The sequence below is a fragment of the Artemia franciscana genome, chromosome 19 (assembly GCF_032884065.1).
Source record: "Artemia franciscana chromosome 19, ASM3288406v1, whole genome shotgun sequence".
Classification (NCBI taxonomy): domain Eukaryota; kingdom Metazoa; phylum Arthropoda; class Branchiopoda; order Anostraca; family Artemiidae; genus Artemia; species Artemia franciscana.
Window position 1 is genome coordinate 8,332,519 of NC_088881.1, and position 26,492 is coordinate 8,359,010.

The 26,492-nt window shown below is 35.0% G+C and overlaps 1 protein-coding gene across 1 annotated transcript; it reads right to left on the reverse strand.

Annotated features, from left to right (window-relative positions):
- Window positions 1–26,492, reverse strand: LOC136039255 (mpv17-like protein). Its single transcript, XM_065722814.1, has 5 exons — window positions 26,306–26,492; window positions 18,934–19,028; window positions 6,321–6,433; window positions 2,727–2,797; window positions 1–209 (listed from the first exon to the last, which is right to left on the reverse strand). Exons 1-5 carry the CDS (start codon window positions 26,417–26,419, stop codon window positions 54–56), a joined length of 549 nt encoding a protein of 182 aa, XP_065578886.1. The 5' UTR covers window positions 26,420–26,492; the 3' UTR covers window positions 1–53.

The following is a 26,492-nucleotide window of genomic DNA, read 5'->3' on the forward strand; positions in this document are numbered from 1 at the left end:
AATACTTTTTAATCGAGGTAGATAGACTAGAGTAAATCACAAAAATTAATATTTTAATTATTCCTAAATTCTTCTATATTTCTTCTTTTAAACCAGCACAGGACATTCGCCCAAACGAAGACGCAACAGCCAACAAACGCCACTCTGTACTGCGGTGGCATCAAAAGGAAACTAACAGATTGTGCAGGCAGCCAAAACGAGCAGCTGACCTAGAAACAAAAGCAATATTTGATCAAGGACTATTACCTCACGAAGAGAAATACAGAGAACCATAACTATGGACCATAAACTATAACCATGGACCATAACTATGGTTATGGTCCAATTAAGGTTCGAGTAGTTGTTCATATCCCTTATCAATCTCAAAAGGGTCAAATTAATACATACTCAACCTGCCCTATACAGCACAAGACTTTTACTATTACCTAACACCCTTAAAAAATTTTATGGAGGAGATAAACCCGCAAAACTTTAAGGAATGGGGGCAAAAAAACTTGTTTCCCAAAAAGTTCGCATGTTTCCTGAATTTTAAATATATTTTCTATTTTTATACAGTATGTTTAAGATACCGCTTATGACTGAAAAGCGGCTATCACGAGCAGAAATGGGCCAAATTCGCACTTTAGAGTCAATAATCAAAGAAGAACCAAAACAACAAAAACTATAAAAGGGCATTTTTTCCAAAGGAGGGAAATATTCCCGGTTTGCAACCCCTCCTATCTTAAGATATCGTATCTCGAGGCTATGAGTACCTGTATCATACCAAATCAGCTTTAAGCTTCAAGGCAAACGTTGAAGCGTTGCTTTTTCCATCCACTGAGAAATCTTCATCAGTTAATGGTAAGGAAGTTCATTTCAAGAATTAAAAGCTGTGTTTATAGTACAATATAAATCTTCATGCCAAAAGCAGAAAAAAAATATCGTGGCAACTTCAGAAATACATAATTAAATTATATATATTACACATACACGCGAATACATAATACAAGTTATCTATGCTTTACCAATAATTGTTTATTCTGTCTATTTAGTGTTGTACTCTTTAACCAATCTTAAGTCTATTGTATTTTTAACCTTCTTTTGACATTTTCGTTCTGGTTTTGTTTTCTTACCACGGAACTGAATTCTGTTCTTCTCGGCTTGCGATAGTAACTTAAAAAAAAATTGTCTTTTCCAATCTAGTCTAAGATGTCGTAAGATTTTCGCAATATTTTTGGCGAAAAGCTCAAAATTTCAACCATTTCAGCATTTTAGGAAAGAAATTATAGCTCACTTTAGAAAACAAACACTGCTAATCCTCTTGAGATCGGAATAAGACATGTGAACTCGGATCAATTCTAGTTGGTCGAAATTATTTATTTTGACAGGGTAGGTTTATACTTATTCGATAAAAAAATATAACATAACGCCTTTTGAAGTGCTGCAACCAAAATTGTTTTTAAAAAGAGAAAAGCTTTGGCCCACTTCTACAACGCTTGGTACTGTTCCCACAATGGAACAGTTTCTACCATGCTTGATACACTTCCGCCACGCCTAGAACTGTTCCGGAAAGGCTTGGTACGGCTTCTGCCACGCTTGGCACACTTCTGCAATGATTGGAACCGTTTCTGCCACACTTGCAACACTCCCGTCATGCTTGGCACAGTATCTGCCACGCTCTGCAGACTTAGGCCAGAACTGTTTCCCACCACACTTGGCACAGTTTCTGCCACACTTGGTACCCTTCCACCACACTTGGAGCTGTTTCCGTCACGCTTGGCACAGTTTCTGCCACGTTTAGCATACTTCCATCTCGCTTGGGATGCGCCAACTGGTTGTGTGATTTCTGAAGGTGCGTGTCCCCTCCAGCTTTTCATCATTTCATTTTCAATGCAGGGTGTAGAGTTCTAGTTCGGCATCACATATAAGGGGATCAATACATAGTGGATAGACATAAACATTGGATCGGCACAAACACCTGACGGACAAATAACGTTGAGGTACATTTTCAATCAGTATAAAAAAGAAGAAAAAAAAGAAGAGGCAATACATAAATTAAGTTAAAATGACACTGGTACAAAGAAAGCATTGATGAATATCTATTACATACCAGGCTAATGAAACTTGATTGATTGTTTAAAATATGTCATTACTAAATACACAAAATTAACATCAAATACAATTAAAGTATTAACAATTAATTTAATCTTAATTTTATTTATACATAGTATTATTTGTTACATTGAGTTTGACGTCATTATTTATGTCCATCACGATGGACAGTGACTCTTGGACGTTTTCACGATGCAGATGCTCCGCTGTCGAAGCCATCCCTTCGGTTCAAAGCAAAAGAGTGGTTGTTGTGGAGAAGCACCGTTGTTACCTAATGCACCAACCGACATTGGAAGACCCAAGTCTAAGCAAGTAAACACACTAAAAAATTCCTGAAATTTTGAGTAATTTTGATTTTTCAACATTATAATGAAAACACTCTTTAAAATATAATATTTTCACTACAGCACGAATGATACAAAAGGTTAAAGACAATGTTGGCCTCTGGCTTGATTTAAGTTTGACTTATTACATGACTTTATCTGCTCGTTTATAGGTTTAATATCGCCCTTTACTATGTTTGAAAGCCTTCTTCTTGAAAAATATTTCTATTTTTTTCAATAATATCTGCTTAAAAGAGATTAACCTATAAATAGCTTACCATAGAAAATAAATCACCTTAGGAGATAACTTACCCTATATGTTTGGAAAAACTTCTCACGGCACTCTTCAAAAATGTCTGCCTTGCCTTCCATTATACTCATCACTAAAAAAAATAAAAAAAATAAATAAAAATCAGATTTCCCAATGAAAATAAAATTCTGCCATTAACAGAGACAGGGGGAAGGGGGGAGTGTATCAGCTAATACCATTTATGGACGATTTTTAACACGTTAAGCTATGTTTATTCCAAACGTCACACAATGAAACGAGAAGTTTAATTTTACTGCACCTTTCCGGGACAGGGGAACTGTTTCAGATAATCTGGGGGGAAGGGGGATAGAATTTTTCTTTTGTATTGAAGAGAAATTCTTAAATTCTGGGTGGGCATCTTGTGGTTTTCAATTTTTTTCTAACAAGAATACCAAAAAAAAAGTGTCTTTTAAAATCTATGGGTGGGGGAGGGGCAAATGGTGCCTCTGCAACTGTCCTCTGCTCAAAGCTAGTATATATATACAAAAGTTAGGTTTTTAGTTAAGGTTGTACCTCCCCTAGCCTTGACACAGCGAGTCCAATGGGAAAGTTAGAGGTATATTTTTTTTTATCTGCTACACTTTCTGATATACAACCTCATAAAATCAGATAACCATCAGAACTTGTCATTAACCAGGAAAAAGGAGGCATGAGCTAATTATATGTGTGATTGACTTTTAAAACTTTAAACTAGGTTTATTCCAATAAATTTTGATTAAAGGATGGACTACCATTAATTTCAAAACCGCTGGTCCGATGGCGAAATGGATTACTTCTATCTGCTATACTTTCTGGGATATGAACAAGTATCTATGGTGGTAAAAACAGATTTTGCCCCTTTTCTACAGCCAAACCCTAGTTTTGATACAATTTTTTACAAAACCTAGTGTCTACATTCAGCAGAAAAGGGAGTGGCAAAAGAAGGGATGAGAATTCAAGGTCCAAAATACTGGTTATCTAGGTCCAGCAAAAAACAAAACGGCAAAGACGGAAGAAAACGGAGTTCGTAAAACATATTGACGAAGTTCTGTATCTTCGCTTATTTTTCCCGTTATTTTTTTTTTATTTTTAGAGAGAGAGAAAGACATTTATTAGAACAAATCAGGATAAACAACAAGAGACAACAAAATGCATATTAAATATTACAGAATTAAATTAATATCTCCGTCCCTATAGACCTCGAATATTTTACGATTTTCTCCAAAAATTATAAACAGGGATTCTATGTTTTCCGAAAAATGTTGATTCTATGTTTTGCGAAAAATCCATCTTATGATTTACAAATGGTGGTTTTTATCACCTATTTTTTGGGATTCATCATCGAACTAGAAAAAGTGCTATTTCAAGCTTCCGCCTTTCTCACTCTGATTAGTCAATCATAAAGACTATACTTGAAGGTTGAAAATTATTCAGCTCAACAAATTAATTACAGGATATATTACTATGCTCGGAGTTGAATATTGTTTAACTCAACAAATTAATTACAGGATATATTACTGACATTGCAGTCGTATGCTAATTTCATGTGTATCGGCATTACAGTCCTTTCCTGTCGGAAGGGAGTTATGTCTCTTTGACTTATATTTCTTGTCAAACGCTACTCGGCGTTGAGAATAACGTCTGCCTCCTCCATCTGCCGCGGTTCATAGGAAGCACTTGTGCTGCACCAAGTCTGGGGCATTCCATCATCAAAAACTCAGACAGAGCGCCAGACCAACATTTCTTTGGCCGAACGCTGGGTTGCTTTTGAACCGGCTATGACAGGGTGATAGTCATAGACGGTCTTTTTGGGTAGCTTTGGAGGCATTCGAGCAGGTATCTAAATCATCATAAGACTTGCCCGGTTATTTGTGTCAAAAATAGAGACAGCTTAGTCAACTGTAGCAACTTCTTGCTTGTAATATAAATCACCCTCAGGATCTGCCTGAAGTATGTTGATGACTCTGAAAGTTACGGCTAATGCTTGGCTTGCCTCAGCTCCAAGGAGTAAGATTGAGTCAATGAGGGTGTTGAAAATCCACAGTTTCATTGTGCAGATGGTGTTCAGCATTAGCGAAAGATAGCAGCTCAGTCTGCTCATGGACAAACACGAATGGATAAACACATTCTCATTAGCAGCTAACTAAGAAGTGAGCAATTTGAATGGAGCCCAGGTTGGGGAACTCTTGAGCAGCGTCGATGTTAAAGGTGCCGTTCATGTTAATTGCATAATTAGCATCAGGCAAAGGTGGATCAATAGTCATAATTTTGGTTTTATTCCAGTTTATCTCTGGTCCTGTTTTTGCTGCTTCTTTTCGCAAAATTTGAAGTACATTCAGTAGCTGCTCCATGCAGTCCACCAGAAAGGTCAAATCAGCAGAAAAGCCAACGTCAGAGACTATATGATCCCAAACTCGAGCCCAAATCTGAAACGTTAACTAGTCTTTGGCATAATTTGGCCTACAAAAAGTTCTGGACGTTGCACACCCTTGACACACTCCTTTAGTGGTCTCTAGGAAGGGGCTACGACACCTATTCACTTGAATGCATTTCTATTGCATGGAGTAGAGTCTGAAGCACCCAGAAATATTTCTTCGGGATGCCCATTGAGGCTTGAATCTGCCATATATCTTGTCATACGCTTTTGTCGGAGCACCTTCACCTTTTCTACTCTTAGTTGAATTTTTAATTTCTGATAAATTGCTGAACTAACCAACATAATACCAGCTGACTCTGGTTATCTGATTTTACGAATGACAACCCGACGTCCATCTGGCAGATCTATTGAGAAGACTTTTTCGGTAACTGATAAGAGAGTTATTCTCAGTAATTAGAGCATGTCACTTTTCTAGCCTTTTCTTTTTCGTCAGGAAATGATGTCGTTCTTCAGAAATGTTCTCAGTTTATCAAATTATAGAGAATAGGGCCATAGAGATTGGATCATTGTACGCCCTACATATTTTTAAAGCTTTAAGCTTAAACCGTAAATAATACAAACACTGATGTTCTTGAGCCGTATAACTGCATTGCCGATTTTTAGAGTTGTTGAAAGGTTTGTTTTAAGTACCATCTCTTTCTGGCCCTTGACAGCTAGATTGGCTGGAACTATCTTCAAGAGACATAATCTTGTATAGATAAGGAGTAAGCAGACGCTGTCCTTCCACCGCACAAAGCAAGAGCCTTAATCAGAAAGAAGTGTCCTATCTCGAAATCCAAAAGTGGGAGTAGAAATATTGCTTTAATTTAACTTTTTATGCTAGCAAAGTATTTTCTTATGCAAAGAACATTATTCCTTATTTCTTAAGAGATAAATAAGCCGAATTTTAAAAATTGGATTGGTTTTAAAATCTCCTGTGTTAAATTGTAAGCTAGTAAAAAGAACAAAAAGTTAAGTTTCACCTCACTGGTTCTCTTGTGTGAAAATGTCAGCCAGCAAGAATTTTCAAGTCATAAGATTTTTTTAGAAGTCATGACTCTGTTTCTCAGTTTAGTTTCCTATATATTAGAGTCGTTATGTTTTTATCTGTGCGCTCATGATAATGAACAGTAAGTAAAGATCTGTTCTTGCTAACAGTAACCAAAACTCTAAAAACTGGTATTTCTACTTTTATACTAACTTGTATAGAATCCGCAAAGATGAGGTGGAGTCAAAACAAACTGATCCATAAGAACCTTTCGAGCAACCGCAGATAAGCTCCTTCCAGGCCATCGAGAATCAAGGAATCTATACCTTAAAATAAAATGCATCTAAAAAAGAATAAAACAAAAAACTTATACAGAGAGAAAAAAGAATGGTTTAATTCCATTCGTTGATTGTTTTGGCATCAACCGTCCCATTAATAGCCATTTGCATTATTTCTTAAGCGTAGGTCAGATACCGAATCCATACGGCCAGCGTTTTTTGCATGCTGGTAATTTTATCACTTAATGTTGAGCAGAGGCGTGATTTGCTTTGGGACAGGGGAGGGCAACTCCCCCTACAGACCCCAGTTTGCCCTCCCTCAGCTGAAATTTAGTTTCTTCAAAAATCTTGTAAAAACTAAGATAAGCCGATCTAAGCATCCAGAGATGCTGTTTTGACAGTGAAAAATAAATTTGTTCACTGTCATTTTAACTTAATTTCGGAAAATTAACTCCACCCCCCTCACCATGATTTTGACGAAATGACGCCACTGCTGCAGACTAACAATTAGCGTTGATATAGGCTGTAGAGTTACTGTTTTAGAATTTACCTATTGTAGAATTGTTACTATGTCAAATTTTAAGCTAATAAAAAGAAAGCAAAGCGTGAATGTTCTTCTGTATGAAATTTATGCAAGTAAAAAGAAAATCAAGATATTGAATCACAATGTTTTTACAAGTTAAGTCTCTATTTCTCTGTGGCTTAAATGTCGGGCAAAATGCCGAAGGGAATGAAAATAATGAAACACTTGGTATTTCAATTTAAGTGAAATGAGAATCCAGTAAAGTGCAATGGAAAATGAATATCATTAAACAGAAAAAAATAAAAATAAAACAAGAATCTGTATATTGATAAAACCTCTCGTAATCTCTAAAAGAGTGGAAACATATGTCGATACGTTTTTTTTGTCGTCAAATATTAGTGGACATGTTACATTCTAATCTATGGACATTTTGGAGATTTTGATGTCATTTTCTGTTTCATTGGAAAGTTTGAACTCTTGGCTAATTAAGCTTTCTTCTATTTTATAGAAAACAACTCGAGTATGAAACAAATATTGAAAATCAAAAAAACAATATTTAAGTTCAAAGACATGCATACTCACCTCGAGGGGGGAATATATGATAAACAACTCTATTGCTCAGTATTCTTGAAAAAATGGAAAAGTGATTGCCCATTTTTTGTGATTTTATCCCCTACTCATAGCAAAAAGCTTCATACCCCTCCCCCACAAAGGGTTAGACGATAGGAACGCATTTTATTGTCTGTTTTCTTCTATTAGCTGAAGTAGGCGTATCAAATATTATGTTTTTCATGTTAAAACAAAATTAGCATCATTTAAAAGTATGCACACATGAGCATTAATATTTATCTCCTGTCAAAATTCCTTTGTTTTACTTAAGTTAAGGCATATCCTATTTTGTATTAAATTTTAGATTAATTTCAATTGAAAAATCGCTTTTTTTTTATTTAGGAACAAGATCAATCCATTTTTTAACTGCTTAAAAAGTATTACTTCAGAAACCATAATTTTTGGAGACCTGAATTTTTATGAGTCTATTGCAGATTGAACGTACATTTTTTTTTCTTTTTTTTTTTATCAAGCTTTACAATTTCTAATTGACATATCTCTTTCATTCATAAATATATTTTCAACCAGAGCAAAAGATCGAATTCTCGGCCAATTAAGCTTTCTTATAATTTCTAAAGAAAAATATCCAGTATGAATTACATTCATAAATGAAATTTCAGACCACTATTAAGACTTGGCAAAAGGATAAATAATACCTAAGTTCAAAGACATGCATACTCCCATCAAGATGTTAATATAGGCAAATAAAAAACGATTATATTAAAAGTATAGGGCAAATTTAAAAACCAATGCTAAAATAAATTAGATTGAAATCAATAAAGAATAAATGATCTAACAATCAATCAATAAGAAACTAAACAAGTTGGCACGAAAATAAATTAGATTGTAATTAATAGATTAATGGACAGAGACAAAACAGTCAGTATGAAAATAAATTAGATTTTTAATTAATAGATAATTAATAACCTAATACTAAAAATATAATATTAAACAATATATTATAAATAAATAGTAGATATAATAAATTAATCCAATAGAACTTCAATGAATGAAGAACCTGAGAAAACAGAGGCTCAAGCGAATAATTAACATAAACTTAAAACAAACAGCAGAATTCCCAGTAAATAAATAAATGCGTTGCCGCCACCCCTTTTAAGGCTAGAGTCATATATTTCCTTCACTGAACACTTAATGTAGTTAGAACAGCGTTTCTTTAATTACAACATTATGAATAAAATATCCCTCAAACAACATGAATATCAGTAAATATCAGTAAAAAACACAAGCGGATATCGAACAAGATCTTGGGGGTGGGGGAATGTGACAAAGGCGCCAGTAATAGACCAAATTGACAAACTTATCTTTTAAAAAATGGTAAAAAAGAGAAAAAACAAATAAGGGTACTAGAAAAATCTTGGGGGCACAGCCCCTTGCATCCTGGATCCTCCCCCGAAAGAACAGCAAATTCTTGGAATTTTGACAATTATTTGACTTTTTAGTGCTTCAATAAGAGAAAAATGTTTCAGTTTTTTCAATAACAGTAGACCAGCTATTGCTACCAAATTTTCTTTGAAAACAATTGGTGCTTTAAATGGTTTTTTTTTTCATGTATGAAGGCATCAAACCTTTATGGTTTAAGCGACTTCAGTTTTATGTGTCCGCTCATAACAATGATGATAATAATAACATCAGTATATTTTTAAGAATCACTTTACTTTTATCAGTTTAACATGCAATACTTTTTTTCGACATTTTCATCCTTTTAAATCTACATATTTTCTTCAATTTTAGAGAAAATTAATTTGTCAAAACAACTGACAATTTAAGCTTAAAAAATCACCGGAAGAAATTTCAAGTCTTCTTGGTTCATTTTTTGTAAATATGGGACAAAAGATAAACTGTCGAATTTAAAATCAAAAAGAAAACTAATGACAAAGGTAACACCTCCAAAACTAAAGTAACAAGAGACATTGGCAGAAATGCAAAATTTTAATCTGTTACATTTGATGAAGTAAAAAAATGCATTTGTGAAATTACAAGGGACAAGGTCAACGGGCCTAGATGGACTTTCTTTGCAACTAATAAGAAAAATACAACCAGCAATCATTGAGCCTCTTACGGTCCTTATAAACAGAAGCCGTGAAGAAGGTATTTTCCCTGCTAAACTAAACGAATCCAAATTAATCCCACTTTTTAAAGGAGGAGACACAATAGTAATTGATAACTATCGACCAATCAGCTTACTTCCAATATTTTCGAAAATATATGAAAAGTTTGCTACAAAAAGGCTGTATTAATACTTTGAAGCTAATAAAATTCTTTCTGATAAACAATATGGATTTCGGAAAAACAGATCCACTGAACTCGCAATTACGGATCTTATAATGAATATAAAGCAGCACAAGATGATGATTTATATTCTCTGGCGATTTTTCTAGATTTAACAAAAGCTTTTGATTGCGTTGATTTTGACATCCTTCTTGAAACATTAGAAGGATATGGGATAAAGTCAACGGTTCTTGAATGGATTCGGTCATATTTAACAAATAGACATTGTAAAATACTTGCTAATGGTATCTTATCAGATTCATTCGATGTAACTTGTGGGTTGCCCCAGGGATCAGTTCTTGGACTTTTTTAATTTATGTGAATGAACTTTCGACTGATATCCCCTTTGCATATATAATAAACTAGCTGTTGGGGTATCGCCACCCCAACACCTAGATGGTGGGGGCGCTTCACACCCCCAAAGCCCCCCTGCGTGCGTAAGTCGTTACACGCCATATTATTTACGCGCCATTGTAGTTGTGTCCCTGTGTCCCACCTGTGAATATATATATATATATATATATATATATATATATATATATATATATATATATATATATATATATATATATATATATATGGTTTTAACTACGTAAAATTTGCGAATATACAACATTCTTGGCTTTCCCATTGTCTGTGCATATACAAAGCCTTATATACTTATAATGACGTCATATGCAAACCCTCTTTTTACAAACAAAAAACATGCAGACATACAACTCATTTTTATATAGATAGATAGATAGATAGATACAATACAAATTAACTGCGTAAAACTTGCGAATATACAACATTCTTCGCTGTCCCATTGTCGGTGCATATAAATAGATTGTCAGGTTTACCGACCCTCGAACATGCAACGTACAATTGTCCATAGGAAAAACATTCTGTATTAAGATCTATACCGCCTTTTTCTAATGATTGCCCTTGAGCTTTGTTGATGGTGATTGCAAATGCTAATCAAATTGGGAAGTGCAATCTTTTAAATTGAAAAGGCATATCCGTTGGAATCATGGGAATGCGAGGAATAAGAATAGCCTCACCCTCAAAAGGCCCTGTCAAGATTGTTGCCTCTATTACGTTTTCCATTGTTTTTTTTACGACAAGTCGCGTACCATTGCAAAGCTTTGGAGGGTTTATATTTCGTAACAATATTATTGGTACGCCTATTTTTAGTTGTAGCACGAGTGGTGGAAACCCTGTGAGACATCCTGCCGAATCATTAGTCTATAAGAATAATAATGCATTGCGTTGCATTTCTTATTCATTTCTTTGTTAGTGGCTGGATTTATCAATTTAATATTAAAGTCATAGCCGTCGGCTCCATCCCAAAAAATGATAGGATATTGTAGGGCATCGTAGCATCGATGAGTTTCAGCAATTCTTACCAACTGAGCGTTTCGCTTATGAAGAATAATATCTCGAGGTAAAAACTGACCACCGACCATAACGATTGCCACTTCGTCGATAGTTGGAGCATTGTATCTACGCACGTGTTGGCCAGGAGGCGTTTTGTCAGCGGAAACAACAATTTTATGCGTATCAGTAGGCATCAAATCGATATATGTTTTGAATAGACGCACTAAATTATTATTTTCGTGGAAAAGATGTTGCAATTGGGAAACGATTGTCCTTTCAACGTCGGGAGAAATTTCACAACGTGCATTCAATTCAGAATTTCTATCACTGATGAAGTACAGTTGTAATAATTTATGATTCTCGCCTGAGAATGGTAGAAGGGACCCTGCTCTATTATAAATTTGCCCTTTTACTTTGAAAGTAGGCATTAAGTTGATCTGGATTTTCGATTTGGGCACCAAACGACATCATTTGAAAACATGAGTTATATTTTCTGATCTGTGATAAAAAACGCCTAGATTCTGACGTAGTTCCAGTAAGCAAAGTCTTCAATGGCTCTGGTGGTGCAGCCAGTAGAGGAAGTTTAACTTTTCCTGATGCGCAACACAATCCCATTGTTTCACCATTAAATTTCAAGGCCTTGCAATAGGGACAAATTTTAGACATAGTCCCGATTTGAACACATCTACTCAAGCTATAATCATCGACTGGGCTGTACCTGAATGCCAGGTGAAAATTTTCAGGTTGGTCTTGTGATTCCTCGGCACGCTTTCGTTTGGTGATTTCTCTTTGAGACGCAAGCCTAATTTCACGCTGTTGTTGTGATTCCTCGGCACGCTTTCTTTTGGTGATTTCTCTTTGAGACGCAAGCCTGTTTTCACACTGTTGTTGTGGTTCCTCGGCACGCTTTCTCTTCAAACTTTCTCTATTAGCCTCAAGCCTGTTTTTATGCTGTTCTTGTGATTTCTCGGCACGCTTTCTTTTCTTACTTTTTCTATCAGCCGCAAGCCTGTTTTCATGATGCTCTTGTGATTCCTTGGCACGCTTTCTTTTCTTACTTCCTCTATCAGCCGCAAGTCTTTTGGCATAGACTCTTTGAGCAGCTTCCTCGGCTGTTGCCATTGTAGGTTCTTCAGTCATTTTACAATTAAAAATTTATCTTTGAACGATCTTCTTAAATACTTATAATGACGTCATATACTAAGCATCGTCATAACAAACATGACGACAACTAACTTCATGACGACACACAGCTCAACCCTTATAATGACATCAGTCGACAGACACACAAACAAACGACTTATTTTTATATATATAGATAGATTTTCGGGCGACACAGTACTATTTCTAACACACAAGAACCGTGAGCAACTAATTACAAACGCTGAAGTTTGCCTCCAGGCAGCAACTGAATTCTTTGAAGAGTGGTTGCTTTCCCTTAATACAAAAAAGACGGAGAATATCATTTTTAAACATTGAAATGACCCAGTTTACGACAGCAAGATAAATACGGCAGACCAAAAAGAAATTGAACGAGTTGACCACATTAAATATTTAGGTATAATAATTGATGAAAAGCAGGATTGGGCAATCCACATTAAATTTCTTTGTATGAAGCTGTCAAGAGCTGTTGGTATTCTCCATAGACTGAAATTTATTCTTCCCCAAAAAATATTCCTGATCCTATATTTTAGTCTATTCCACTCATATCTTTTATATGGAATAAGCATTTGGGCTTCAAATTATGAGTCAGAATGGAAGCAAGTTCAAATTCTTCAGAATAAAGCTATGCGGGCAATTTGCAAGCTTAAGCCTTGTCAGAGTGGGAAGGCGGTTTTAATAAAACTTAAGATATTAAATGTGGCTCGATTTCAAGAAAAAAAGATTGCTGAAACTTTAAATAAAGTAAGCACAAATACCGTACCTGATTCGTTTATGTCGGCTTTTCGAAGGAATGATGAAATTCACCAACATGATACTCGACATGCATCGCAACTAGTTACAGAAACGAGACGTCTCACGTCATCTGGTTTTTCAATCAAATTTACCGGACCGAAAATATGGAATTATTTGCCAAATACTTTGAGAAATGCTAATAGCCTACCAGAGTTCAAAAGTAAGATTAAAAGCTTCTTATTGGAACATGTGGAATTAGGTCCTAATTTTTTGTACCGATAGTTCTCTACGTTTTGTTTTATTAATTTACGTTCGTTTTCTTTTCTTTACCCTTCTTCTTCTTTTCTTTTCTTACATTATATTTATTTTCTTGATGTTCGAATGAATACTGTCACCCGTCACGGGCAGTGCTCTCTTAGGGCGTAGTTAGTTTACAGTGTGTGATTTGTTTTTTGTTAATAAACGAATTGAATTGAATTGAAAAATGGCACATCCCATTGAAGAGTTCGAAGGACAGAAACGCTACATATATTTCCGGTAGTTAGATAGCACAGATGAATGGGTATCAAATAGATAGATGGCACAGATGAATGGGTATCAAATAGATAGATTGCGCAGATGACGGAAATGGGACCAACAGAAAATTCAACCCGAATCTGAGATTTCGGGATCGGAGTCGATCTTGGAAGCATGGAAGCGCAGAGTCGAAGTTGGATCTTGGAAGCACAGAAGCCAATTGACAAAGGTGGCTCCAGGTCTCACCTACAATTACTGTCTCATCAAATAGTGCGTCACAAGCCCGGGGGTGTACACAGGGGGTGGGGGGTCTTGTTGCCCCCCTCTTGAAAAAAATTCTGTATTTTCTTGACTTTTTTCGTTCGTAAAATAATTTTGTAATAAAAATAAATTTCGTATATGCATTGGTTGCGGTCAGAGGAGAAAGGTTGAAAAAAAAACAAAACACGTTTGTGGCAAACAGTGCGCAACCGATTAGTATAAATTGGTAAGATCATTATTTTTGGTACTGTATTGTTCACCCACTTCTTTCTGTCCATAGTTTTAGCTTGCTTCATTCTTCTTGTAGAAAAACCCAATTTAAATTTCAACATCAACATAAACTTCAGATAAACGCTGCTAAAATAGGCAGCATCTTAGAGGGAATCAAATTTGCCTTGCTATAGGGGTCATCTAATTATCACAGTCATTTCTAAAGGTCGTATCTAATATTGTCACACTTAAGATTATTGCCAAAAAAGCTGCTGTTAAGCTGTATTAAGGGCGAAGACTCTTCAGACTTTGATCCTCTTGACCTACATTGTCCTGCTGATCTTCTCTTTGACAAGAGTTTCTTTTGAACTTAAAAAACAAACATATTGTACTAATTTAACAGGCCTTATGATTCAGGAGTCATTCTTAAAGAATTGGAACACAAGTCAAACTTTAGCGAAAAGAGCGAGGTATTGAGGAGGCAGCAATCCCCCTCATATACAGGTTCTGTTATTTTGTGAGTTTTAATGTTGCTCCCTACTTTCACTTGAAAAACTTTTTTCTATCTAGGAATGCATCGTTATTTAAATTTTGTTTGCTTTCAATTGCGTCACGGACAATTTGTTCATTCCTGGGCCCTTATTAATTAGAATTTTGTCAAATAACATGAAATAGTTTAGATTATCGAAAATATGGTTGCTTAAAGCAAAATCAAATATGCTGAGTTGTCATTAGATTTTAATGTTAATGCCAGATTTTAATTAAAATCGTGTTATTCACTGTCTTCAAAAATTTTCTCAAAAATGTAATTTTTGTAATAAAAAACATATCTTCTCCTTTTTTTGTATAATGAAGAGACAATATAGTCTTCGTCATTGTTTGTTCTTTGTGCTGCTAATCTTGTATCAAACAGTTCGTGGTTACAAACTGCAAGTAAGGAGCGACACGGCTCAATAGTAACCGAAACTCTAAAAAAAAGCGGAATTTTGAAACCAATAGATATACCAAAAGAATGGGATTTTTATGCTGATTTCAAATATACAAGTTTCATAAGTTTAATTTTACCCTCAGAAGTTATGAGCCTGCAAAAATATGCCTTATTTTTGAAAAAAAAGAAGAAACACCCTTTAAAAGTCACAGAATGAGATTCAGCATATCAGAGAACCCTACTATAGAAGTTTCAAGCTCTTATGTGCAAAAATGTGGAATTTTGTATTTTTACCAGAAGACAGATCACAGATGTGTGTTTATTTGTTTGTTTTTTTTTCAGGGGAGATCGTATCGACCAAGTGGTCCTAGAATATCGGAAGAGGGCTAATTCGAGCGAAAATTAGAAGTTCTAGTGGCTTTCTTTAGTGACAAAAATTTGGAGAGCAACTAGGCCCCCTTTCACACCCCTTTTTCTCAAAACCGTCCGATCAAAAATTTTGAGATAGACGTTTTGTTCAGCATAGTTGAAAAGCCAAATAACTTTAAGTTACTAAATTTGCATATTTTTTACGCATAGTATTTGCTATTGGGAAGTACGCTTACATTTTTCGGTGGGGGGAGGGAGATTTTCTAATGGTGGTATTTTTCACGGTGGTAATTTTTCATGGGAAGGTAAGTTTCCAGGAAGGAAAATTTTTCAAGGGAAATTTTAAACTGGGGGATTTTGCCCGAGTTCCTATATGAAATTCGTCTTATGTCTTGCTTTCCCTTTTTGATGACTCAATTTTATGCGTGGAGATGTTAAGGGTTATTTGCGGGGTAAATTTTCACCAGGATTGAATTGTCTAGAGCAGTAGTTCCCAATCGATTTTGGGCCATGTCCTACCCATGCATTTCTAAGACCCCCATGTTCCCCTTGTGATATTTAGACTTTGTTACCCAAAATTTTACGCATATTCATCTGAAGGAAGCTTAAAAGGCTATAAGCTTTGTGTTTTTATCGATTCGTCCTCGTTCCGAGGTTTATTATTGCAAATAAGAATTTTTTTATACTCTAAAAATTTTTATTAGGTTATTCCATTCTTTTAAACTTGCTCGTTAATTCAGATATGAAAATTCAGCGATCTCGGCTGCAAGTGGTTTGCCCTCCCGAGAATTTGTCCTCTGCTTGGAATTAGACTGTGGTGGTTTAGAATTCAGTGCAATAATCTTCAGTGGCTGATGCTCCGATTCCGAAGTAGGATCACGTGATCTAGGATATCAACATAGATTCAATCTCGCACCAATAAGTAAATCAAATATTTTGGATTAGAAATTTGGTTTTTTGCTTCCTGGTTAATTCAAGTAACCCCTTTTATATTTTTAAAACCTTCATATTTAATACCTTTTTTGTTTCTCTTCCTCTCTCTTTCAGACAAACCGCAACCCCAACATAGTAAGCACCTCTACCCGTCGACCTCAGTGTCTTTGTTAGTTTGTCTTACAGCTCAAGTTTATTTATGCATTAAAAATAAACTAATTTTATAGTATAAACTAGTCTCTTGAGTAGAAGAATTATACTGCTTAAGATCAGGACAATTTTGTATCCCTATCTATGAATTTATATTCTGTGTTTTAGTATTTTACTTTGTCGTTTTTTCTTTGATTTTGTATTTTGGAGGTTAGATATCTGAAATAATCTCATCGTGTCAATAAGAATACGTAAAATTTTAAAATCAACAAGTTTAACAAACAATACGTATAACGACTCAAAGCAAATGAACAAAATAACCTCGATAGAGCCGTTATCTAATGTGCCATGGTACGGAAGCCATCCTAAAAAACTGGAGAAGTCCCTTCAAGGCCTGGAAACTATTTTTTTTAAAACAAAGATAAAATCCTTGAAAATTAAATTTATAGCTACAAATTGCGTAATTTTTACCCTAAGAAAGGTCTTAGAAAATAAAAGGTTGTAATAACAGTTTATAAAAAAAAGTAAAATAAGAAAAATAAACTATATGTACAAAACTATTAAGGTAAATGTACACCTCCGGTACGTAAAATTTCAAAAATAAACAACAACCAATAACTACATATGAAGGCCTTTTTCACCAAAAACTGGATTCCTATTTTTTTTTCAGGATGAATCAAATATTTTTAAACAAGTTAAACAAGCATCATTTTCTTCGTCGATAAATATATTCTGTATCAACACAAATTCTGGGAAATTGAAATGATCAAAATAATTCGAGAAATGCATTAACAAACCATCCCAGTGCTCAACGGATGGAGTTGGTTTGTTATCTTGGGCGCATAAATTTAGAAGTGGAAACATGTCAAACTCATTTTTTTTTTCAATTCGTATTCCAAAGCTCCATTTTTTAATGATTGCTTTCACATTAGCTTTTTGAGTCAATAAATGTATTTGTGGTTCTTACATCATTGAATTCAAAACACTCGATTATCCTAAAATTTCCTCCAAACAGATCAGTTCGCTAATTAAATCATCATCCCTAAATATGCTTGCGTTCAAATTTTGATTTTCTTTTATCACAATGAGAAGCGTAAGATTATTTGCCCCCAGCCGCGCATTGCCCTCCCAGCCAAAGGCATTGAATCAGGAGATCGGTACCTGCTTAGCGCAAACCGTTGGATAGCACGTGATTTTTTTTACTGGGTAGGGTATTGTTCAGAGGGGAGATGGGGGTATCACGCGCCTGAAAGACCACATTTAAAGACTTAAATTGTCTAACTCTCCATAGGCCTTCACATATATACAGGTATGGGTATGTGTGCGGGCGGGGGAGAGATGTAGGAATTACTATATAATCTCTTTTCATTTAAACCAGTTGTTCCCAACCGATTTTGGGCCATGCTTCACCTAGACCATTCTAAAATTCTGATGCCCTCTCGTGATATTTAATTTTTTTTACCCACAATTTTATGTGGATTCACCTGAAGGAAGATTAAAAGGCCATTAACTTGGAATCTTTTTTCAAGTTGTCCTCTATGTTTATTTTATACGAATGAAAGTTTTTGTTATGCAACACCTTTCGTATAATGCATGACGTCATTTCAATACTATCATATATCTTTTTTGCTTTTTAAATGCATTTGAATGTAACGTCATCAGCATGAAAAATGTTTTTTTCTCGAAATTAAGCATCTAAGTATAGTCAGCTGAAGGGTGCACGTCCTGCCCATGACCAACAAAAAGACTGCACTGCTCCACCATTGGGGCCTGTGTCCCACGTTGGGAATTACGGCTCTAGAGTATTGAAAGACGGCTTTATAGAGTATTTCAACTGAAAATAAGGAGCAACATTAAAGCTTAAAACAAAAAGAAATTGTTACGTATATGAGGGGGTTTGCTCTTCCTCAACACCTCGCTCTTTACGCTAAAGTTCGAATTTATGTCCAAATTCATTAAGAACGACTCCTGAAACAATATGCTCATATAATTAGAACAATAAGAAGCTTTTTTTAAAGTACTAAAAAACTTTAGCATAAAGAAGGAGGAGTTGAGGAAAAGCACTCCCATCATATACATAATAATTTCTGTTCGTTTTAAGTTTTAATATTGCTCCTTACTTTCAGTTGAAAAAAACTTGTTTTTTTATTTAATTTCTTTTCGGAGCGGGTTTATTTTGATTGACTCCTAATTTTATTTTACTGTGTATTAAATTAATGAATATCATATCATAAAATCATCTAGCCATGTATTAGATAGCATATAAATAACATAAGTGTATTAAATTACCATGTAGCCTAAATTTCCAAATAGATTATACAAACTTGTTATTCACTTTCTTCACAAATTCCTCATTATCTACTCCTTTTTTGTATGATGGAAATACCGTGTGGTCTTATTCGTTATTTGCTATGTAATATCCTGTAGAAATTATTTTATTTTACCGTAAAAGTTACGTTTTAGACCACATATTTACCAGGCTATAAAGTTAAAAATTATGCTTACCATCTATATAGGATATGTGGGTTTACCCCCATGCCAATTACAGCAAATCTTCCTATAGCTGCAAAATCATATTTGGTCCATTCAGGGTCCTTAAACTTGAAAGAATAAAATCGGATATATATATATATATATATATATATATATATATATATATATATATATATATATATATATATATATATATATATATATATATATATATATTATATATATATATATATACACTAGCTGTTGGGGTGGCGCTTCGCGCCACCCCAACACCTAGTTGGTGGGGTGCTTCGCGCCCCCCCAAGCCCCCCCGCGCGCGTAAGTCGTTACGCACCATTGTAGTTGTGTCCCTGTGTCCCACCTGTGAATATAGATAGATTTATATATGTGTTTCAAACTACGTAAAAATTGCGAATATACAACATTCTTGGCTTTCCCACTACTGGGAGCTTTCCGTTTCCAATTGCCAGCATATATAAATATATATATATATATTTTCTTTTTAGTTTTTTTGTAGTTTTTACCTTTTTTAGTTTTTTTCTTCTTTTGTATTAATGCTAAGGCCAAGGTTCAAACCCGGAGCCTCTCGAACCTAGAACCTGAAACATAACGCTTTACCAACTCAGCTACTTCGGCTTGAATACATTCGTTTTGAGCAGCTTCCTCGGATGTTGCCATTGTAGGTTCTTCAGTCATTTTACAATTAGAAATTTCTCTTTCAACGGTCTTCTTACAATTAAAAATTTGTCTTTGAACGATATTCTTAAATACCTGTGTCCTGGTCGTCATTTATATTCCCTGTGTCCCGGTCGTCATTTGTGTCCCGGTATCCCAGTCTGTAATTTCTCTTTGAGTGTCCCGGTCGTTATTTATATTCCCTCTGTCCCGGTCGTCATTTGTGTCCCGGTCTGTAATTTCTCTTTGAGTGTTTTTTCTTTTTAGTATTTTTTAGTTTTTTACATTTTTTCTTTTTTCAGTTTTCTTTTTCTTCTTTATTTTTCAGCTTCACTATGAAATACATATCGCCGAACCTTTGTTTTTTTAACTAAAATCTGGTAGGCATTGATGACCTTATCCAAGACAAAATCCCAAACCCAATCATCATCGCTATCATTTTCAGTTTTGATATGTTTTGACTCTCGCTGTCCAGGTGGATCTTCATCTAACTGCGCGGTTTTGCGTTCTTTAGCCTCAAGCCTGTTTCCTTGCTGTTCTTTTGATTCCTCGGCACGCTTTCTTTTCTGACTTTCTCTATCAGCAGCAAGTTTTTTGGCATAGACTCTTTGAGCATCTTCATCGGCTTTTGCCATTGTAAGTTCATCAGTCATTTTAAACTTAAACATTAATAGATTTCTACGTGAACATATATGTCTTAAATATCTTTAATGACGTCACCGTCATAGCAAAAATGACGAAAACTAACTTCATGACGTCAGTCGACACAGAAATATTTTTTTGTAGTTTTTACCTTTTTTAGTTTTTTTCTTCTTTTGTATTAATGCTAAAGCCAAGGTTCAAACCTGGAGCCTCTCGGACCTAGAACCTGAAACATAACGCTTTACCAACTCAGCTACTTCGGCTTGAATACATTCGTTTTGAGGAGCTTCCTCGGGTGTTGCCATTGTAGGTTCTTCAGTCATTTTACAATTAGAAATTTCTCTTTCAACGGTCTTCTTACAATTAAAAATTTGTCTTTGAACGATATTCTTAAATACCTATGTCCTGGTTGTCATTTATATTCCCTGTGTCCCGGTCGTCATTTGTGTCCCGGTGTCCCAGTCTGTAATTTCTCTTTGAGTGTCCCGGTCGTTATTTATATTCCCTCTGTCCCGGTCGTCATTTGTGTCCCGGTCTGTAATTTCTCTTTGAGTGTTTTTTCTTTTTAGTATTTTTTAGTTTTTTACATTTTTTCTTTTTTCAGTTTTCTTTTTCTTCTTTATTTTTCAGCTTCACTATGAAATACATATCGCCGAACCTTTGTTTTTTTAGCTAAAATCTGGTAGGCATTGATGACCTTATCCAAGTCAAAATCCCAAACCCAATCATCATCGCTATCATTTTCAGTTTTGATATGTTTTGACTCTCGCTGTCCAGGTGGATCTTCATCTAACTGCGCGGTTTTGCGTTCTTTAGCCTCAAGCCTGTTTCCTTGCTGTTCTTTTGATTCCTCGGCACGCTTTCTTTTCTGACTTTCTCTATCAGCAGCAAGTTTTTTGGCATAGACTCTTTGAGCATCTTCATCGGCTTTTGCCATGGTAAGTTCATCAGTCATTGTAAACTTAAACATTAATAGATTTCTACGTGAACATATGTCTTAAATATCTTGAATGACGTCACCGTCAAAGCAAACATGACGACAACTAATTTCATGACGTCAGCCGACACAGAAACATGACGTCACCTGATCCACAGACAGACAACTTATTTTTATATATATAGATGTATATTATATATATATATATATATATATATATATATATATATATATATATATATATATATATATATATATATTATATATATCTATATATATAAAAATAAGTTGTCTGTCTGTCTTTCTGTGGATCAGGTGACGTCATGTTTCTGTGTTGACTGACGTCATGAAATTAGTTGTCGTCATTTTTGCTTTGACGGTGACGCTGAAATACCTGATAAAAATGTCGATAAGGGGTTACATGATATTATTGTAAAAAATATGATACATGGACCTTGCGGTGCACTGAACGAAAATTCACCATGCATGGCCAAAGGAAGGTGCACAAAGCAATATCCTCGACTTTTAGTATCAAACACAATTACTGGCAATGATGGTTACCCACAATATAGAAGAAGATCTACTGAAGATGGCGGTAAAACAGCAATAATAAAGAAGCGTAACGGTACCACCATCGAAGTAGTTCCATATTCCCCATTATTATCAAAAACATTTAATGCACACATAAACGTTGAATACTGTAACTCCGTAAAGGCAATCAAATACATATGTAAATACGTCAACAAAGGCAGTGACATGGCAGTTTTTGGCTTGCAGCCCGAAATCAAAGATTTCGATGAAATCGTACAATATCAGGCTGGAAGATACATAAGCAGTAATGAAGCTGTTTGGCGAATTCTTTCATTTCCGATACATGAACGTAGTCCAGCTGTTGTTCACTTAGCGGTACATTTACAGAATGGTCAACGTGTTTATTTCACGGAAACCAACGTGCAACAAAGAGTCCTGAATCCACCGGATACAACATTAACAGCTTTTTTTTTCGCTTTGCAAAAATGATTCTTTTGCAAAAAAACTGCTGTATACTGAAGTGCCTTCGTATTACACGTGGAATACTAAAAATAAAGTATTTGAACGTCGAAAACAGGGTAAGTCAGTCGACGGCCAACCTACCATCTTCAAAGATACCACGATAGGAAGACTCTACACCGTTCACCCCCAATCAACATGAATGCTTCTTTCTACGCCTGCTTTTGGTGAATGTATCCGGTCCGACATCCTTTGAGTATTTGAGGACTGTAAATGGTACTATACATGACACTTACCGTAGTGCATGCCAAGCTCTGAATTTATTGGAGATAATAACGTTGGAGAAATTTTCTTTTTGGATGCGCCAGGAGGTACTGGTAAAACGTTTGTGATAAAACTGATTCTGGCATCAATTCCATCAAAAAATGATATAGCGTTGGCAATTGCGTCGTCCGGAATAGCCGCAACATTGCTGCCTGGTGGAAGAACTGCTCATTCCGCTTTGAAATTGCCTCTGAACTTGCATTCTGCAGAAACTCCCACGTGCAATATTTCCAAATCATCTGGGATGGGTAAAGTATTGCAGCAATGCAAACTTATTATTTGGGATGAGTGCATAATGGCACACAAAAAATCGCTCGAGGCTCTGGATCAATGCTTGAAAGATTTGCGAGGGAAGTCGAAACCCTTTGGCAGCACATTAATATTGCTTGCGGGAGATTTCAGGCAAACATTACCTATAATACCTAGATCAACTCCTGCAGACGAAATGAATGCTTGCCTGAAAAATTCTAATTTATGGGCACACGTAAAAATATTAAAATTAACTACAAATATGCGTGTCCGATTGCAAAACGATGACTCTGGTCAAACATTTTCAGATCAATTGCTGGCAATGGGAAACGGAAAGCTCCCAGTAGACTCAATTTCAGGACGTATACAACTGCCTGCTGATTTCTGTAATTTAGTGACGTCCAAAAATGAATTGATTGAAAAAGTATTTCCGAATATTCTAAAAAATTATAAAAATAATAAATGGCTAAGTGAAAGAGCGATTCTCGCACCCAAAAATATAGACGTCCACGAAATCAACAATATTGTTTTGACCAAGATTCGAGACCAGGCAGTCCTTTACAAGTCAGTCGACACAGTTTTGGAACCAAATGAAGCGGTTAATTATCCATCTGAATTTTTAAATTCCATAGATCTTTCAGGGTTTCCACCACACGTGCTACAACTAAAAATAGGCGTACCAATAATACTTTTAAGAAATATAAACCCACCAAAGCTTTGCAATGGCACTCGACTTGCCGTAAAAAAAACAATGGAAAACCTAATAGAGGCCACAATCTTGACAGGGCCTTTTGAGGGTGAGGCTGTTCTTATTCCTCGCATTCCCATGATTCCAACGGATCTGCCTTTTCAATTTAAAAGATTGCAATTCCCAATTCGATTAGCATTTACAATCACCATTAACAAAGCTCAAGGTCAATCATTAGAAAAATGTGGTATAGATCTTAATACTGATTGTTTTTCCCATGGACAATTGTACGTTGCATGTTCGGGGGTCGGTAAACCTGACAATCTATTTATATGCAGCGACAATTGAACAGCGAAGAATGTTGTATATTCGCAAGTTTTACGCAGTTAATTTGTATTTTGGAACCAAATGAAGCGGTTAATTATCCATCTGAATTTTTAAATTCCATAGATCCTTCAGGGTTTCCACCACACGTGCTACAACTAAAAATAGGCGTACCAATAATACTTTTAAGAAATATCAACCCACCAAAGCTTTGCAATGGCACGCGACTTGCCGTAAAAAAACAATGGAAAACCTAATAGAGGCCACAATCTTGACAGGGCCTTATGAGGGCAAGGCTGTTCTTATTCTTCGCATTCCCATGATTCCAACGGATCTGCTTTTTCAATTTAAAAGATTGCAATTCCCAATTCGATTAGCATTTGCAACCACCATCAAAAAAGCTCAAGGGCAATCACTAGAAAAATGCGGTATAGATCTTAATACAGATTGCTTTACCAATGTACAATTGTATGTTGCATCTTTGAGGGTCGGTAAACCTGACAATTTATTTATACGCACAGACAATGGGACAGCGAAGACTGTTGTATATTCACAAGTTTTACGTAGTTAATTTGTATTGTATCTATCTATCTATCTATCTATATAAAAACGAGTTGTGTGTATGCATGTTTGTTTGTTTGTAAAAAGAGCGTTTGCATATGACGTCATTATTAGTACATACGGCTTTGTATATGGACAGACAATGGGAAAGCCAAGAATGTTGTATATTCGCAATTTTTACGTAGTTTGAAACACATATATAAATCTATCTATATTCACAGGTGGGACACAGGGACCCAACTACAATGGCGCGTAACTAATATGGCCCGTAACGACTTACGCGCGCGGGGGGGCTTGGGGGGTGGGCGCGAAGCGCCCCACCAACTAGGTGTTGGGGTGGCGCGAAGCGCCACCCCAACAGCTAGTATATATATATATATATATGTATATTATGCATATATGTATATGTTATATACTACTGCTACTACTACTACTACTACCAACAACTAACTGCAGTACCAAGCCGCATGAGGCCAACACAGCTACGCATGCTTCTCCTCTATCCCAATCTATTCAAAGCTTCCTTCTTTACAACCTCCCAGGAAGTTCCCATTTCCTTTAATTCTTTCTTTATTACAGTTGACCGAAAAGGACAATCTTTGGCAATCTGTTATCCTTCATCCGCAGAATGTGCCTTAGCCATCTCAACCTTTCTTACATTACAGCCCTAGAAAGCAGGTTTGAACCACATTTTTCGTACAGCTTGCAGATATATATATATATATATATATATATATATATATATATATATATATATATATATATATATATATATATATATATATATATATATATATATATATATATATATATATATATATATATATGTATATACGAAAACTGGAGATGAATAGAAGACTAAAAGGTGATCACACTGATGAGTTGCAGTCTGATCAAAGTGGACCGGACACATAATATCCATATGAAACAAATACAAAGTAGAGACAATAGGGAAAATCTTTTCAAGACAGTGGAAATCAGTTCTGTAGATATTTCAGCCCTATATCCAAGGGCCGTCTTCAGCACAATACAAGAATAAGAGAGAAACTATATATATATATATATATATATATATATATATATATATATATATATATATATATATATATATATATATATATATATAATGAAAAGAGAAATCACCAATGCTACAGCACAAACACACACAAAAAAAAATATATATATATATATATATATATATATATATATATATATATATATATATATATATATATATATATATATATATATATATATATATATATATATATATATATATATATAAATGAACTTACATCAAATTGTGAGAATTAAAACTAAATAATCAAAAAAACTTTTTAAAACTTTTTTTAAAAATAGCCCTAGCATCCTTACTTCAACGAAGTTCAACCAGGACTGGCGAAAAGAATGAAATGATAATATAAACTCATTCAAACTAAAGAGAACAAAATGATTAGATGCAATTTCTTAAAGCCAATCTTGCTTCTTTAGCAGCCTATCTCAAAGGCCTTTTCGTAGTTGGTTCAGTATTATTATAAATCGGTTTAGTAAAATATTTTGTTAGATCATTTTTAATTAAGTTTGAGTATAAAGAATTTAGTGAGTATTCCCCTAAGTCCCTGTTCAAAGAAATATCATTATTTATTTTGAGATTAATTTCGATTGATTCTCGAACCACCTGATTTATCCCCAAATCATTACTGATGAGTGAAGAGTTTTCAAAAAGTATCATGTGGGACGGATTATTAAATATATGCCAACCTAAAGCAGAATCAAATCATTACTTCAATGTCAGTCATATTACTTCAATGTCAGAATCAAATCATTCAAAATAGAGCAAAATTGTCTGTAAGAGTGTCGGGGACGACCGGGTCGGGTTACCAAGTCCAGGACACTATTTTGCGTTTCGAATTATTTTACGAAATCTCACTTCGAAATCTAGTGTGGACGTAACGTAATTAAAATAAAAAATTTTAGATGTCAATAATGCTTACCACAAATATTTTTAATGTCTGCTGTGAAAATTCTGCGCCAACATAAAAAGATCCATAGAACATAGCGTTAGTTATATTTCCATAGTTTCGGAACGCATTTCGCACTTTATTCATTGAGCACTTCTTAATTATTTAGGAATTTTCTCCAAGAAAATGGTTTCAATTATTAGATAGCGCTTTCATTAGT

Coding starts and splice junctions, on each gene's coding strand:
- LOC136039255 (XM_065722814.1), bottom strand. CDS start 26,419: ATGAATAAAGTGCGAAATGCGTTCCGAAACTATGGAAATATAACTAAC. Junction 19,029..26,305: donor AGACATTAAAAATATTTGTG/GTAAGCATTATT, acceptor TATTCTTTCAAG/TTTAAGGACCCTGAATGGAC. Junction 6,434..18,933: donor CCACATATCCTATATAGATG/GTAAGCATAATT, acceptor TTTTATTTTAAG/GTATAGATTCCTTGATTCTC.